The 16,406-nt window shown below is 33.2% G+C and overlaps 3 protein-coding genes across 5 annotated transcripts in view; 1 reads left to right on the top strand and 2 right to left on the bottom strand.

Annotated features, from left to right (window-relative positions):
• The window catches only part of LOC141538411 (protein qui-1), a 65,111-nt gene extending 58,587 nt beyond the window's left edge, over nucleotides 1–6,524 (top strand). For all 3 annotated transcript variants that reach the window (XM_074259844.1, XM_074259846.1, XM_074259847.1), the window contains 4 exons: nucleotides 122–380; nucleotides 465–2,375; nucleotides 2,461–2,727; nucleotides 3,666–6,524. In XM_074259844.1, coding sequence (XP_074115945.1) covers nucleotides 122–380; nucleotides 465–2,375; nucleotides 2,461–2,727; nucleotides 3,666–3,679 — 2,451 coding nt within the window. In that variant the 3' untranslated portion in view covers nucleotides 3,680–6,524. The remainder of the gene's footprint in view (nucleotides 1–121; nucleotides 381–464; nucleotides 2,376–2,460; nucleotides 2,728–3,665) is intronic.
• On the bottom strand, nucleotides 6,454–7,459 carry LOC141538414 (bifunctional 3'-phosphoadenosine 5'-phosphosulfate synthase 2-like). Its single transcript, XM_074259851.1, has 2 exons — nucleotides 7,222–7,459; nucleotides 6,454–7,153 (listed from the first exon to the last, which is right to left on the bottom strand). Exons 1-2 carry the CDS (start codon nucleotides 7,249–7,251, stop codon nucleotides 6,470–6,472), a joined length of 714 nt encoding a protein of 237 aa, XP_074115952.1. The 5' UTR covers nucleotides 7,252–7,459; the 3' UTR covers nucleotides 6,454–6,469.
• Nucleotides 7,460–7,609: 150 nt separating this feature from the next.
• LOC141538412 (ATP-binding cassette sub-family C member 4-like) lies at nucleotides 7,610–16,406 on the bottom strand. Its single transcript, XM_074259848.1, has 16 exons — nucleotides 16,290–16,406; nucleotides 14,752–14,926; nucleotides 14,566–14,676; nucleotides 13,280–13,793; nucleotides 11,889–12,080; nucleotides 11,512–11,820; nucleotides 10,980–11,453; nucleotides 10,602–10,907; nucleotides 10,328–10,534; nucleotides 9,759–10,266; nucleotides 9,461–9,691; nucleotides 9,154–9,390; nucleotides 8,823–9,085; nucleotides 8,304–8,743; nucleotides 8,100–8,229; nucleotides 7,610–8,028 (listed from the first exon to the last, which is right to left on the bottom strand). The coding sequence occupies exons 2-16, from the start codon at nucleotides 14,814–14,816 to the stop codon at nucleotides 7,843–7,845; spliced, it is 4,173 nt and encodes a 1,390-aa protein (XP_074115949.1). The 5' UTR covers nucleotides 14,817–14,926; nucleotides 16,290–16,406; the 3' UTR covers nucleotides 7,610–7,842.

Here is a 16,406-nt window from a genome sequence, read left to right as displayed (position 1 = left end):
AATACTCTTTGGAATACTTGGTCAAGTTTGCAACAAAAACTTTAGAAGATTTGCTAGTAACTCTATCAAAAATTTTGAGCCAGATTTGGCAGGTGGTAAATAGTTACTTTTAACTTTCCAGGCGAATTCAGTTGATCAAGTCAGCAAGATGATAACTGCAGCGATGGCTTGGTGCGATGGATTCGCTGCTCCACTCTTGGTACCATTGAACGGATGGTTGCAGTCGCCACTGCCCTTGCAAATAAAGACCCTCACTTGTCCCCAGAACGTAAAGTTCGTTGAACCTGCTCCGACAGGACAGCATGTGATTGTGATTCCTGACCAAGGAGATCCTCAACTTTGGCATGTCATGTCTGGTCAGCTAGTCCATACCTTCAAAGGTAAGCCAGACTTACCACCAATTTTCTTTAAATTTACATATCTTGATAATGTAACGATTCTACTAACTGTTCTGTCCTAACCAGGTCATTCAAACCCAATCTCCTGCGTCGCAGTCACTCAACAATCCCAGTATCTGCTAACAGGCTCTGAGGACACATCAATCATAGTCTGGGACATCAAGGAACTAACTTTAAAGCGACGAATCTGCGAGCATATCGCACCAGTTTTGACAGTAACCCCTGCCTTGAACAATTCCGTGATCGTCAGTGGTGGCGAAGACTCTCGTATCATCGCAACAAGTCTTCTAACCGGAGAGGTCTTGATGAAGGTCGATCATCACCGCGGACCAGTTACAGCAGTTAAAATAGACACTGCGGGTGATGTTCTGATATCCGGATCAGCAGACTCAACAGTTTGTTTGTGGTCTCTAGAAAACTTTCAGCTGCTCAATAGCATAACACTCCCGTCGCCTGTGGCGATGCTCGACGTGTCAATTGATTCAGTATTCCTACTGGCTGTTTGCGAGGACAATAAACTCTATTTACGTTCATTAGCAACGGGCACAGAGATTCACTCACTGCGAGGACATCAAGGCCCAGTTAAAAGTTTGTCCCTAGCGAAAGATTGCCGACGGGCTGTTGCCGGTGGTGTTGATGGAAGAGTATCGATTTTCGACATGCACAGTGGTAAGCTGATCAAGCCTTTGAACATAAACTCATCAGCAGACGTATCATTTGTTAAAGTAACTGACAAAGACGATTTCTTGATCACTGCAAGCGGAAATCGTGTAACATTCTGGAGCTTCCGTGGTGATGAGAATAATTACCTAAAGTCCTTGGGGTGCAAAGGTAAACATGAATCGTTGCAGCCACACACAGCTGCGATATCATGCTTGGATATATCTCGCGACGGTGCGACAGCAGTAACAGGTGGAATCGATTCTCTGGTTAATTTATGGCAATTGAATACTCATGAGCTTATTATGACCTTGGAGGGGCATATTGCAAGTGTTACGTGTGTTGCATTTTCAGCGTCTGGTCTATTCGCCGCTTCAGGATCTGAAGACAAAACAGTTAGAGTTTGGGGGTTGACATTGGGTTTGGTCGTCGCCACGTTTCGTCATCAAGCACCTGTTACGTCAGTGATAGCTATGTTGGATGGCAGACGTGTCGTCAGTTCTGATCGCGGAGGGACCATTAGGGTCTGGGCTGCTGACACAGGCACACTGATCCAATCAGTCTGCGGTCCAGGACAGTGTTTTGCTGTCACCTCAGACATGAGATACGCTATCTGCGGCACTGGTGACAACCATCTGCGAATCATCGGTCTAGGAGCTGGTCCGGAGGAGAAGCACCAGATTACTCACTCTCAAGACATCACTTGCTTGGTCGTAACACCGGATTCTCAGTTGCTGATAACTGGATCATGCGACATGAGCCTCAAGGTTTGGCAGTTGGCTGGCGGAAAACTGTCCCAGGTTCTTGTTGGTCATACTGATTACGTCACCTGCGTCGCGGTAGCAGCCACTGATAAGAGCATCGTTGTCTCCGGGTCACGTGATGCTAATCTGATTGTTTGGGACATCAACACTGGTGACGACTTGCACACACTTACAGGACATCTTGGTCCTATCACCTGCGTTCGTTTGTCAGGAGATGGGACTCTGGCAGTAAGCGGCAGCGAAGACAAAAGTCTCTTCATCTGGGACACCAAAAAAGGAATCTCTTTGAGTTCAATCGTCTTGCATGTTCCTATCCTCGGCGTTGAAATGTCCACAGATTGTTCAAGAATGGGGCTGCACTTGTTGGAGCAATGTCGAATGCCTATTCTGTGTCTGCACAACACTCCTGCTCAATATGTTAAGTTACCTTCTTACGTAGCTCCGAGGGACTTGAGACCTCCTGGACCGAAGAGACCCGCCAGAAGATTGTTAAAGAAAGAAGTTTCACTGGACACTTACACTTGGCAGCGAAAGTATGGCCACCTAACTTCAGGTAATTGATACTGTTGTGTTATTATGTTGTAAGCATTGCGCATGCGTTGATCAGTTGGTAATGTAGTTTGCGTGGTATATTGCAGGAATAATGGTCGCTGCGGTGGAAGACAGGCTTAAGCGACGCTTCAGTGTCAGCGCCTCTATGGAAGAAATCAGTAAAGCTGGATTGGCCAATTCTCAATCTAGTCTCGGAAGAGAACAAGCTGCGCTTGCGCAGTCACAACACTTCGATCAGCTTGAAGCATTGTGGAACAAACAGTCTCCCCCTCCAAAACCACGTGGGTTTAGTCGCACGCTTTCCAAACAGAGTTCACTTCAGGGAACGCGAATATCTGACTCTGACGAAGAAGGTTAGTTTTTTAAACGCTTTTTTATTAGCTTCACTGGTATGTTTGTATGTTTGTAACCGACTCCTTTGGGCGCGATTTTGACCCACTTTAAACGGCTAGATTTCGTTCAAATTTCGTAGATTTATCGAGGACCGATGACAATACACTAATTTGATAAAATTATTCCAGTTTTCAATTTCTAAAATAAGATTTTTGTTAATTTATGTAATTTCTATCTATAGTCTACAAGGCAGAAATTTTCATTTCCAACCATTATCTTTAGCCGATTTATCTAATGTTAACAAATTTTCGAACACCAAAGAGAATTTTTAATTCAACAAAGCATATAATAGTTTAAAAAAACTAAAAAAAAAAGTTTTTTTAAATGAACAAAACTAAAAAGTAGAAAATAAATAATAGTTTAAAAAAACTAAAAAACACACTTCTTATAGAAAACTGAACTAAAAAAATAGAAAATAAGTTTTAATAAATTTAAATAAAGAATAGTGTTAAAATTTTCAATAAATATAAATTAATAATAGTGTCAATAAAAAAAAAAATGTATTTTATTTTGAAAAAAGCGTGGGGTGCTTTTTAAGATATTATAAAAATGATAATCACTCTACTCATGTCTGTCAATAGAATATTTATATCTATTGACCCATGCACCCTACGCTTTTTTTAAAATAAAATACATTTTTTTTTTCATTTACACTATTATTAATTTATATTTATTAAAATTCTTAACACCATTCTTTATTTAAATTTATTATAACTTATTTTCTGTTTTTTTTGGTTCGGTTTTCTATAAAAAGCATGTTTTTTAGTTTTTTTAAACTATTATTTATTGTTTTTGATATTACTTAAATTGAAACATTTTTAGAATTTTTTAAACAATGAAATTAGTCACGTGGGGTTTTCACTTGAGCGGAAATTTTATGAATATTTTGTAATTTCAGATGTTCCAGATTAAATTTCGGTTGGATTATCGCAGATAAGCATAAAAGTAAGAAATAACGATTGGATAAATTTAAATGAAAAAGTAAATTCTTCTCTACCTAAATATATATATATATATATATATATATATATATATTTTTGACTGAACTATAATTAAACTATAATAAATATATATTATTTTTTCAATACAATAAATAACTTACTGTTAAGTAATTTATTTGCACATTTTTTTTATTTTATTTTATTTTTTTTTATTACATCAAATATCTAGTCAGATCAATATATATGATTGATACACGAAATTTTGTGTTTAAATAAAATAACTTATCTGAAACGAATCATCGAATCAAAAAAACTTTCAATTTGATACTTTGAAACGTTAATTCTAAAATACGAGTAATAAAAATTTTTTTTTATGAGAAAAAAACTTATGTAATGATAAAATTGAAATTAAAAAAAATATTTTGTTTGTTTTGTGAGGGATCACTAAAAAAAACTTTTCGCTGTTACCTTGCCCTCGGATTGAACATTACAGAACCAAAAATTGTTGAATATTAAAGAATTAACGTAACAATATATAATTGAAAATTTATTTTTGTGGATCTAATTCTTCCTAATAAATAAAATTAAACATTTTTTACTTTTTTAACTAGACAAAAATCTATTAAAATTTATGAAGTTTTTTTTTTCAATTCAATTTTTAAAAAATTTCTAAGAGATACATTATTAAATTTACCAAAATTTTCATCATTATTAATTACAATTCTATTCAATATTATGATTATATAAGTTTGCACTCAATTGTTAATTATAATCGACGTTATAATTATTATTATAAAAACGTTCAATTTATTCAACTAATTTTGTTAGTTTTCAAACTTCCAATGGTTCATTTTAGAAAATTAGTAATTGGTTGATAATATGATTATAAATAATTGGAAAATAAGAACCACCAGAATTGTCAAAAAATTCTGAAAAATGTATTGTAATTATTTTTAATTATAAGTTAATCTCAACAACTTTCCAGTAGCATAGCGATCCATTACCCGTAATCTAGTCATTAAAGTAAAGTAAAAGAAAAAATTATTGGGCTCGTTCAAGTTTACTAAGTTCTTAGCGAGAAAGATTGTTTTCTTTGGAGAGAATGTAGTCACTTTTAGTTTTTTGTACAAAATCCACTAAGATCTGCGGTAAGAGTTTAGGTAATTAGAACGAGCCTATTTATTATAATTATATTTATGAAATGAAGTTCATTTGTCTGAACAAAATATGTGTGTATATATTATTTACATTCTAGTCAAATCAATGAATCGTACAAATTGTTATTTATAGTCGACGTTTCAAAACCCTCCAAATAACAACAGAAAGTAAATCATTTGTGCACTAAGAGAAAAAAAAAAAAATTAACTGATTCAAGAAAAATATTTTATCTACCTTTGTTTTGCAGAAAGAAAGTGCGACTCTTACCGTATGGAATCCGCTTTTATAATTTAGATGAAAAATATGAAAATATATCATGTAAGCAAACTATTCGTAACGTGATTGGTCAAATATATCATAAGCATGAAAATATATGCAAACCCTAAACTCAGGCGCGCGCTTGCACGCGCAAATTTGAATTCTAGTGACATATAAAAACAAATGAATAGCTTGACATTTGCACTAATCTTCCCACAAAAACAAGAGCACAAAGTTCAATCTTGGTTACAAACATGATGAAAAAGTTTGAAAAATACAAATGAGCATGTCTTAAGCGCTCATGTCATACACAAATTATTTAGATAGAATGTTTACATTACGATTTGTTAACTTTTTCATACAGACTTCTATACTTTTTTTTATTCGTTTTTTTGTTTGAATTTTCCCGCGAGTGGTGTTATCTCCTCTGTAAGTCGAGCTAAAAAAAATCTCAACAGATGATAAAACAGTTAGTAATTATACCATCATGTATGTATAGTTTCTGCTTGTTTATAGTTATTTCAATCCTATTTTATGAAAAATAATACATATGGCTGCCGAAATCGCAGAAAAAGTTATCGAACTGGCAGTCGAAAAAAAATAACTGTATTGAAACGGAATTATTTTAACTCACAATTTTCACAAGGGTTTTGGCAAATTTCCTAAGGAATAAAATAAAAAAAAAAATAAAATCGTGAAAATGATTATTGACAAAGTTGTGGTGTTATCAAGCCCAGTGCCCCTGAGAATACCACGCTCTTATTCATTTAATTCGTCAGAAAAACGAGTTTTTCTTGAGAAATCTTATTTAATCGATAAAAACATTTTTTTAACTTATTCTGTAGTTATTATTATTCATCTCAATATGCTTTTTATACATAATTTTTTTCGTTTAAATTATGAAAATCATGTTTTAATCAAAATCATGATTTTTAGGCGAGAGTAGAGCATACCTGCGCGCTTCGCGCTTAAGGCATGCAATTTAAAGCAAAAAATTTTTCTTGAATCAGCTAATTTCTTTTTTCAATGTAACATGACGAATATATGATATATATAAAACAAGGAAAAAAATATAAAAAAAATATAGTTTTATTTATTTTTATCGTTGAAATGTATGTAAAAGAACAATAAGCAAGTTATCTTAATGAATAATATGATTATGTATGGTATTATAATAAATAAAAGTAAAAATTACAAGAACCTGTCCTGTATTGATACTATCTGTGTTGTAAACAAATAATTGATGGCGTTAAATATTATAAAAAAAAAAGTGTATTGCTCTAGATATTTTTATTCTATTGTTTTATATTTATAGATTGTTATTATTATATTATATCATATTGAATTATAATTTAGTTTGTTGATTATTGAAAAATAAATTATTTCTAATCTCAACTCTACACTCAGGAGTATTTGGTATAATTTTTTTATCCTCGAGAAATTTAATTAAAGTAATTGTCGATTCATCGAGAGTCTGTTGCTCGGTATCTAAAATTAAATCTGGATCAATTGGCGCCTGGTAGTTTTGACCGATCCCCGTGAAACTTTTTATTGTGCCGTTTCGTGCTTTTTCGTAGAGGCCCTTCACGTCACGTGACTCACAGACGTCTAGCGACGCGTTGACAAATATTTCAAAAAACTTCAAGCCGACATCTTGATGAATCTTACGCGCTAAAGAACGGTCCTCGCTAAATGGTGAAACAAAACTGCAAATTGTGATATGTCCGCTATCGGAAAATAATTTAGCGACTTCAGAAGATCGTCTTATGTTTTCTTGCCGATCTTCTTTGCTGAAAGTCAAATTTTTATTTAAGTCGCTTCTCATGTTGTCGCCGTCTAAACTGTACGCGGGAATCCCCAGTTTAACTAAATAATTTTCTAGGTTAAATGCTATTGATGTTTTTCCCGCACCGGACAGTCCTGTCAGCCATAAAGTACAGCCGCGAAATCCTTTGAATTTTCCTATAATATTCCCGCGCATTTCGCGGGATACATCATTTTTTTGTATCGTTACATTGTTCGTATTTATCTAAAAACAAAGCAAATTATTTTTAATGATAACTTTTATGATAAAATAAATTTTCAACAAATTCTTACCTGATTATCTTCTTGTAAAAAAATACCCATTATTATTTGTTCAAATATGTAAGTAAATTATTTTTATTAAGTAAACAAGATTATTATTAATTATTGCTCAACAAATTACTAAAATAAAAATCACTAATAAGACTCGTAATATTACTGGAGATTTTTATGAATTAAACGGCATGAGAGCTCCGAAGAAACTGACGAATGATAATGTATGTTAGTATGTAACTATATGGTACTAAATTCCGTGAAAGTAAAAAGAAAGTCGCGGTCAATATACAGCTGCGGATGCTAAAGTTATTACATGCATGATGCAAAGGACTTTATTATTAAATCATACGTTCTACTTTTACTTTAAAATATTTATTCAGGTAACATATTACTTTCTTTCATAAAAAAGTAGAAAATGACAAGTAATTTCTTCAATTAATAGCAGAAATTGTGAATCCAATAATTCACTTTTAAAAGGTAATATTATTTTAATGAATTCTCAGAAAATCATAGTTTAATTATAAAGTGATATTGATAATAGTATACAATAATTTCTTGAATACGCAATAGCCAGAAGAAAGTGAATTTCTGTAATTATTGGTATAAATATTTTATTTTTTTGGAAATCTATTAGAAACCTCATGAAGAATTGTGTTTATCCGGAAAATTGAGATCAACTTGACTCAAAAGTGCGTCTGATTGTTGATGAAACTTAATTACTTCGTGTAATATGGTAGCGGCAATTGATGGTCCAGTTTGTTCAACCATTTTAGCAAACATGCTATTGGATTTGTTCATTAATAATTCATAAGGCGCATCAAATTCCTGTTGGATAAATAACATTAATAATTGATTTTTACAACAAATAGATAGAGAAAATTTTATTGATCATTTACCGCTGCACATCCATTGTCCATCACTAGAACCCTGTCGCTGTTGATGATTGTATTCAATCTGTGAGCTATTGTTATAACTGTGCAGTCGGCGAATTTCGAGCGAATAGCTCGCTGAATCAACGCATCAGTCCTACCATCAAAACCACCGTTCAAGTTACACATTATTAGGAAATTTGGGTCGATAAGAGCAGGGATAATACATACCGAGAGTCGATATTGGCTGTGGCTTCGTCGAGAACCAAGATCCGACTGTTTCTCAGCAGAGCACGAGCGAGGCAAATCAGCTGACGCTGACCAACGCTGAAGTTTGTTCCGCCTTCGGTGACCCATTGGTCGAGGGCCAAGTCACTCAATTCAACTTCCTTCAAAGCGTCCCAGATTTTTTTATCGGTATATTTCCCAAAGGGGTCGAGATTGTAACGCAGTGTCTGGGAAAATAAAACAGGCTCCTGTGGAATTATTGATATGCTCGATCGTAAATCTCGGAGCCCGATTGTTTTAGTGTCAACACCGTCAATAATTATTTGCCCCTGGAGACCGTCATCGACTAGTCGAAAGAGCGCAGATATCAATGAGGATTTTCCGGCACCAGTTCTTCCGACAACTCCAACTTTCCAGCCCGGCTCGATCATCAGGTCAATGTTCTAATCAGCAGAAAAAATAACGAATTGAATTATTCTGAAATTCACTTACAAGCTTAAGTATAACTCGCGATCTTTATACCTTTAAGACAGCAGGATCATCTTTTTTGTAACTGAGATATACATTCTTCCACTGAATTCGGCCTTTCGATGGCCAGTTCTCTGGCAACGGCTTCGATGATTCTATAGGACCTTCCTTCGGTAAATCAGTGTACTGAATTATTCTCTCAACAGCTGTCATTTGTGATTGTACCTCCGTTGCTTGCTTCACACCATATTGAAGCATTCCTGTTAGTGACATAGCTTGAGATATTGCTAACCCGACTGACGCTCCAAATGTGCTTACTAAAAAAATTAGAATATCACAATAACATATCCACATTCAAATTCTCAACCAAAGAATCAATTATTACCAGGATTAATAAGAATTAATGTGAAACTCAAAATAGATATGAACGTGCTAGTGATCATATCAATACTGAAGCCATACGCCGAACCAGTTCCTATCAGTATATACCACGCTCCAGAATTATGATCTTGAAAATCATCGAATTGATTCCGTAACATAGTTTCAACATCTTTTCCTCGGCTTCGGATTGTTGGTAAGCCATTTAATGACGTGTTCACGAGGGTATACACAGGGCTCTTCGCTAAGAGGAAGAAGCTTATCACATGTTTGAACAATTATTCAAATAGAAGTTAAATTCTGAGATAACTTACTTATCCCTTCCAATCTTTTGGCATCTTGAGCAGTTGTCAGATAGTACGCAGTTACGATATAGAAAACAATACTAGCAATCAATGTCAGAATGATCATCCAAGGATTGACCACCATGATGTTTACAATGGTCCCAGCGGCATCGAAAAGGATAAGGACAGCTTGAAGCATAAATGGTAGAAGTAATTCATCCATTGAACCTACGTCCTTTGAAAATCTGTTCAATAACCGTCCTACAATGTTAAATCTTAGTTAAAATGATATCAATACCAATGATTCAGATAATCAAATTATTCTGACCAGAAGGATTTGTATTGAAGAAATACATCGTCGCTTGGAGGATGTTTTTGAACATAAGATTGTGCAGCTTTCGAGCAGCTCTCATACCAATCGCAACAAGGCAATAGCACTTCAATACCGACAGAACCGTGAAAATAATGAGAAGTGCTAAGTAAATGTAGATGGCAGTCGTAGCAGGCAGCAAACCATCATTGCCCAACCACGGTGTAAAGATTGTATTATTGACAAGAGAGTTGGGCCCGGCTCTAACGTTTGAACAATTAGTTGTCGTTGCATGAAGACAGGGTCTGTATGTTTCCAATGCTGTCCAGTAGGTCAGCCATTGGTCGACACCAATCGACGAAACTTGAGCGATGATAAATATAAGAGCGAGCAATATCGAGCCAATTATTCCACCACCTTCGCGGAAATAACGAAAGTAAACATCCTTGGAAATGAATCCCGTGCCCATCACTTCATCTGGTACTTCACCTGATTCATCTTTATCGATAAAGTCTTCACTGGGCATCTAAAAGATGTTTTATGAATCAATGGGAGTAATTGAGTATGTGTCTAAGCTAGGTACTCACAGATCGATGACTGTCTTGAGATTTGATTGAAATTTGGGAAGATCTTCTACGCTCTCGGATGAAACTATTCTTCTTGTCAACACCTGGGATTATATCAGTCTCTTTCGATGTACTGTTTTTGTCATTGTTCAAGTTATTCAGCATGTTAATGAATTCAGAATTGGATTCTGCAAGAGCTTCAAAAGTGCCATGATGTTTGATAGTTCCCTAATGTGACATGTGATAAATGATAAGGATCATTGATACGCCTGAAGAAGCTGAGGAACATACTTACACGGTCGATTTCGACGATAGTGTCAGATTGCATAAGATAATTGAGCTGATGAGTGACGAGGATTCGTGTTTTGCCTTTGAGGTAGCCAAGGATACAGTCTTGGAAAAGTCGTCGAGATACGCGCGCGTCAACAGCACTCAGCGGATCATCCAAAAGATACAAATCAGCAGGTCTGTAAATAGCTCTGGCCAGATTTATTCTCGCCCTCTGACCGCCAGAAAGCGAAGCTCCTCGTTCTCCAACAATCGTCAGATCACCTTCTGGCAGTTGCTTGAAGTCTTGCAGTAGAGAACAAGCCTTCGTTACCTGATAATACATTATTGACAACAAAAATTAGTGACCTGCATTGAAAAAAAACTAATGAAAATTGGAGCTCACTTCTCGATAACGCGCTTTATCATACTCTTGCCCAAAGAGAATGTTTTCTCTGACACTCCCGGTGAAAAGCCAAGAGTCCTGACTAGCGTATGATATCCTCATCCCTGGATTATCCTGTGAAAATCCCGACTTAGATTTAGCTCCAACAGATTCTCCATCAGAAAACTGAAAGAGTTCAACCGTGCCTGCACCGATTGGCAGCTCCTGCAGGAACAAACTGAGCAAAGAACTTTTACCCGAACCGACTGGACCCACAAGAGTACAAAGTTCTCCTCCGTTGATTTTCAGTGAGACGTCACACAGTGTTGGAGGCAATTGTCCGAACTTCCAATTCGCTGAAACTTTGTCCAGCTTGACAGTTACAGCTCCCGGGTTGGCTTTATTCTCTAGACTACTCTCAATAACTTCAGGTATCTGTGCTCTGATGTCCGAAGTCTTTGTGTTTTCTTTGACCTCCTCTAGTAGAAGAAATTCCTGTAATATTCCCAGTTTATAAATTCTATAAATCATCAAATCAGTGAAGTATTTAAACCTCAATTCGCTTGACTGCAACAATCGACTGAATTAAAAGAATAATTGCCATTGGATAACAAAGTGCCATGTGTATTTGAAGGTTGTTGAAGTAAACCGCGATCTGGAACGTCACCCTTGGATCAAGTATATTTCCGTCGAAAATGAACGTCACCAGTGTCGCGAACACCATGATCTTTTGACTGACTCCCGACAAAATAGAATACAAACCTCGCACATTGTTGGATCGGGTGATCTGCTTGATCTCATCCAGTCGAATCATTGCTACGATTTTGTTAAACGGCTTCTCCCAAGCGTACATTTTCACTACCTAGTACCCAATCGCGAATCATTATCAAGATCATTTACTTCTTTACCTGAAAAGAGTCATATCTATACCTGAATCCCAGAGATTAATTCACTCATAAGCTGGACCCGTCGATCGGTCAACTTAGCAGTTACTTTCCTAAGTTTTCCGGAGATCTTTCCTACGTAGCTTTGCATCGGGATTGTTACCAAGCACAACACACCGTAGCCTACCAGAGTGTAAATTCCGATGTTGCGCCAGACTATGTATCCTACTACAAAAATCTACAAGAAATCAACATTAACACCATATAGGGTACAAGAATCAAATATTGACCAGGCTCGAAATATTAACCAAGCAGAGTATAACAACTTGATTTTTGAAAATCTCGTGATTTAATTTAATACGTAATTATTAATTTTTAATACTTGGAATAAAAATTTGCATACACAAATGTATGCAGTTGTTATAACAAAAAATAATAAGCTTAGGTTCAAATATCAGAAAGTTGTGAAAATTAGTCATAAGAATTTAATTAAGTACATTTATCATCAATTTGAGTTTGAGCCCAGGGGCTCAAATGCTTCCAAATTATAAAAAAAAAATTCCTTCCAAATTTGAGCTCTTAATATTAATTTTAAGATTGTCTGCGTTCCAATCTAACTTTTCTATGGAAATAACATGGGAAAAATTTTATGTTTTTTAGAATTTCATAACTCATCGACAAATGGATCAAAAGTAACGAAAAGCAGCAAATTTATTGTAAATTTAACGCTCTATAAAAAAGATCTCTTATAATTTTTTGATAAATCTATTGGCTCAAAAGTTATCCATGCTCAAAGTTTAATTATTACATAACTATTAATATTAGGGTCATTCCATGCCAAATCGACCAATAGTTGGAATCGACTCATTTCAATTTGGATAAATTTTGGTCAGAAGTTTTTTTTTATCATAAAACGAAGTTCTGCCAGAGGAAAAAAAAATTTTTTTCAAAACATATGCAAATTCAAAATTTCGCGATTTTTCTAGTTTTTCAATTTTGTTTTTGTAATATCTCGAACGCTATTATAGACAAAGGTAAGGCCTTTCGTTTGTTTGAAAGGGGACACTTAAGGCTATTAAAAAATAGATATTTTAAAAAAAAATTTTGAAAATAGCCAAATTTGTCAAATTTTGAACTTGAAAATCGTTAAAAATGACGAGCACCATTAAAATTTTGGCTCAATTTTTTTTGTATAATATCTTATACTGATCTCAAAAGATCCTAAAATTTTTAGAACGGGGTCTTAACGTGCCTTATATATTATAACATGCCTTAACGCATGATGTAATTTGTTAACTGTTCCAATAACTTTACAAATAATGTATTTCTATTCATTTTATCTCAACTGATCAATATTTAGAGCGTTTATCCTATATATGGTTCGAAAAAAAATTTTCAAATTATTTAAAGAATCAAATTTCACCAAATTCTACTCACCTGTAAAGGTGTTATCCAGAGAAAATTTATGAACATTGGAATCAAATCAAATCGACTGACATCGTTACTTAGAAGATTGATAATCTGACCGGGAGGAGTTTTATCCAAAGCAGGTTTGCTCAATTTCAAACTCTTGCGGTAAATTAACGAGCAACAAGCGACTCGGAATCTCAATCCTATTATCTGGCTGAAGTAGTTGAGCTGGTGCAATATAAACGTTAGCAACAAAGCTATAGTTGTTAGTGCACCAGCATAACCAAGTGCATTATTTTGCGTGATTGAGGTGTTATTGACATCGAAGTACTCGATGATCCAGTTCTGGATAATTGGTTGCAAATTGAATAGGACCACATTGATTAACATTTGAAATATTCCAAAGATAAAGATTTGCATGCCGAAACAGCGGATTATTGCCCGGAGAAGACTTGGTTTTAGTGATTCCGTGGTGGTTGCGTCCTTATCATTTTGATTGCTTTCAGTGAGTTCCAATTTGTTCAACTCATTGTGCCATGCGCTGTGAAGTCATAGGTTTTTTGGGAATTGATAAAAAAAAGATAAAAAGGTGTACTTAGAGATTATAAAAATTTAAATTAACGAAGAATTTCTGCGCTGAAAAAAAAATTAATTTCAATCAAGAGAAAAATTCTTGAACCAAGAAAATAATTTTGAAGAAGATCATTGTCTTGAATTAAGACGAAAAATTCTTGAATCAAGTAAAATTTACTTAAAACAAGAATAATTTCTTAGTTTAAGAATTTTTCAACTCAAACCAAAAAAGTGAAATTCTTCAAAATTATTTACTTGATTGAAGTTAATTTTTTTTTTGTGTGACAAAATTTAAAGTCTTTGTGAAAATTCGAATTTTTGTATACTGATGAGAAGATTGTTTTTGAAATCTGATATTTTTTTTTTTAAATTAAAAAATTTTTTTTTTATTTTCATGGAAATAAAATTTTTTTGAGTTTAATTTTTATTCAATTTGAATTTTTTTAAGATTTTGATTTTTTTAAAAACTTAAATTTTCATCAAAATTCAATTTTTTTAATTTTTTATAAGGCGAGAGAAAAATTACAATTTAAAATTCGAATTTTTTTTCGTTTTTTTGAATTCTTAAAAAATTTCAAATTTTTTTTGGTTTTTGAAATCTTCAAAAAATTCAAGGTTAAATTAAAGGTTTTTTTTTAATTTTAATCAAAATTCGATTTTCGTTTTCAATTTTTCTATTCTCGATATTCATACACTTTTATTATCCTAAAATACTTAAAATTTAAGAAATTCATATTTACTGTTCCAATTTGTCAGCTAAAAATTTCGACCTATCTGAAGCAATCGGAGTGAACAAATCTTCCAATGTGATTCCATCGTTTGCTCCTTTTCTGAATAATTTCACGGTCCACCTATTGAATAAAGTTGACAAAAAAATTAAAAAAAAAAAATAAATAAATAAATTTATTAAACAGTAAGTAACAAACCAGTAACACAATCTGCTGATGAGATTAGCTTCTTCAATGGGATTATTCTTCTTCTGCGCAGTCATTCTTTTTTTTTTTTTTTTTTTTTTTAATTTGAACAAATTAGCAGCCAACGTGATCAGTGATTAGATAGCTTTAATCAACACCTCGGATCCTCACATTAGAAGAGAATTCACTTTAACAATAATTTCTATATTAACACTAAAGACTGGCAGATATTTTATTATAATAATTTATCAACTGTAGTTGATAAATCAGCGGGATTACACTGCAAATACGTTTCGCTATAAAACGATTCCGGTATCTTAATAGGTACTATTGTAGTGATAAGAAATATTTTATTGCGTCAATTGAAGTAATACTAGCGAAATTTAAATACAATAAAAGATGCTGCGTGCATAAATTGATCAAGAATCTTATGATCTTGTAAGGAACTCGATTCGTTAGACTTAATTGATTAGAGTCAATAGGGAATGAATACGTAAATACACAACTATTCTTCATAAGTAGTGATATAACACTCCACAAGTCTTAATGAAGAATTATGTCAGAGACTGTTAGATTAATCAAAAGCAACTGTTGCTTCAAAGGGTCAATATTTTTGGATTTATTTCTATCTCATTTACATCTACGGATTTTATTAATTGATATCTTAGATAGTGAAAGCAAGGTTTTTATTGCGCTCTATGTTTTTAAGTGAATGAATAACTGTCAAAAAAGATAATGTTGTTAATTAAGATTAAAAATGTTTAACAATATAAAATAAACAGGTCATTTATACTTTATGTTTAATTGATCTGTAGTTGAAATTAAACTCATTCAAATTTGACGAAATTTGATAAAAAGTTTTTTTTTTTTTTTTTTTTTTTATTATGAAAGGAAAATTTGTCGAAGGGAAAGAAAACTCTTTTGAAAGTTATTCAATATTCAACATTTTACTATTTTTTAAATATGCTTTTGAATAATCTCAAAAAAAAAGAATACTAAAATTTTCAGAAAAGCATTTTGTCTTTATTTAAAAATTATAAATTTTCTAATTTTTAATTTTAGAAAAAAGAAAATTTAAAGATTAAAAATTTTTAGAATTTCGGATTGTTAGAAATCATAAAAATTGACTTTGGAAATTAAAATTCGTGCTTTGATGTCTTGATATAAGAATTTTAAATAATCTAAAAAGATTATCAAATTTTTTATTTCAAAATTATAAATTTTTGCAAAATAATTTTTTTTTTTGTATTTTGAAGTCTCCTTTAAAATACTTGAGATTATTTCAAGGTATTGCATTAAAAAATTTGAGCCGAAAATTTAATGCAAGAAGTGAATTTCAACGATAAAAAACAATTAAAAGTTCTACGAATTTTTGTTTACAATTATTTTCTTTTCTGCAACTTCAATTATTATCTTCGAAACAAACAAGAGTTCATTTCTGTCCCTATAATAGTTTTCAAGATATTAAAGAAATAAAGTTTGAATAACTTTTAAAAAGAATTTTTTTTCTTTAACAAATTTTCGTTTTTCAATGATAGAAATGTTATTACCGAATTTCATTCAAATTCAAGGGAATCGATACCAACTATTGGTTGACTTGACATGGAATAACTCAAATTAAAATTACGAAGAAGCTTAGGCAATTTATATATCGATCTGAATGCTCG

This window comes from Cotesia typhae, unplaced genomic scaffold (genome assembly GCF_013202065.1).
Source record: "Cotesia typhae breed Kobodo isofemale line unplaced genomic scaffold, CoteBio_Ctyphae contig_20, whole genome shotgun sequence".
Classification (NCBI taxonomy): domain Eukaryota; kingdom Metazoa; phylum Arthropoda; class Insecta; order Hymenoptera; family Braconidae; genus Cotesia; species Cotesia typhae.
Note: the sequence above shows the minus strand (reverse complement) of the source record. Positions and strands in the feature narration are given on the sequence as shown.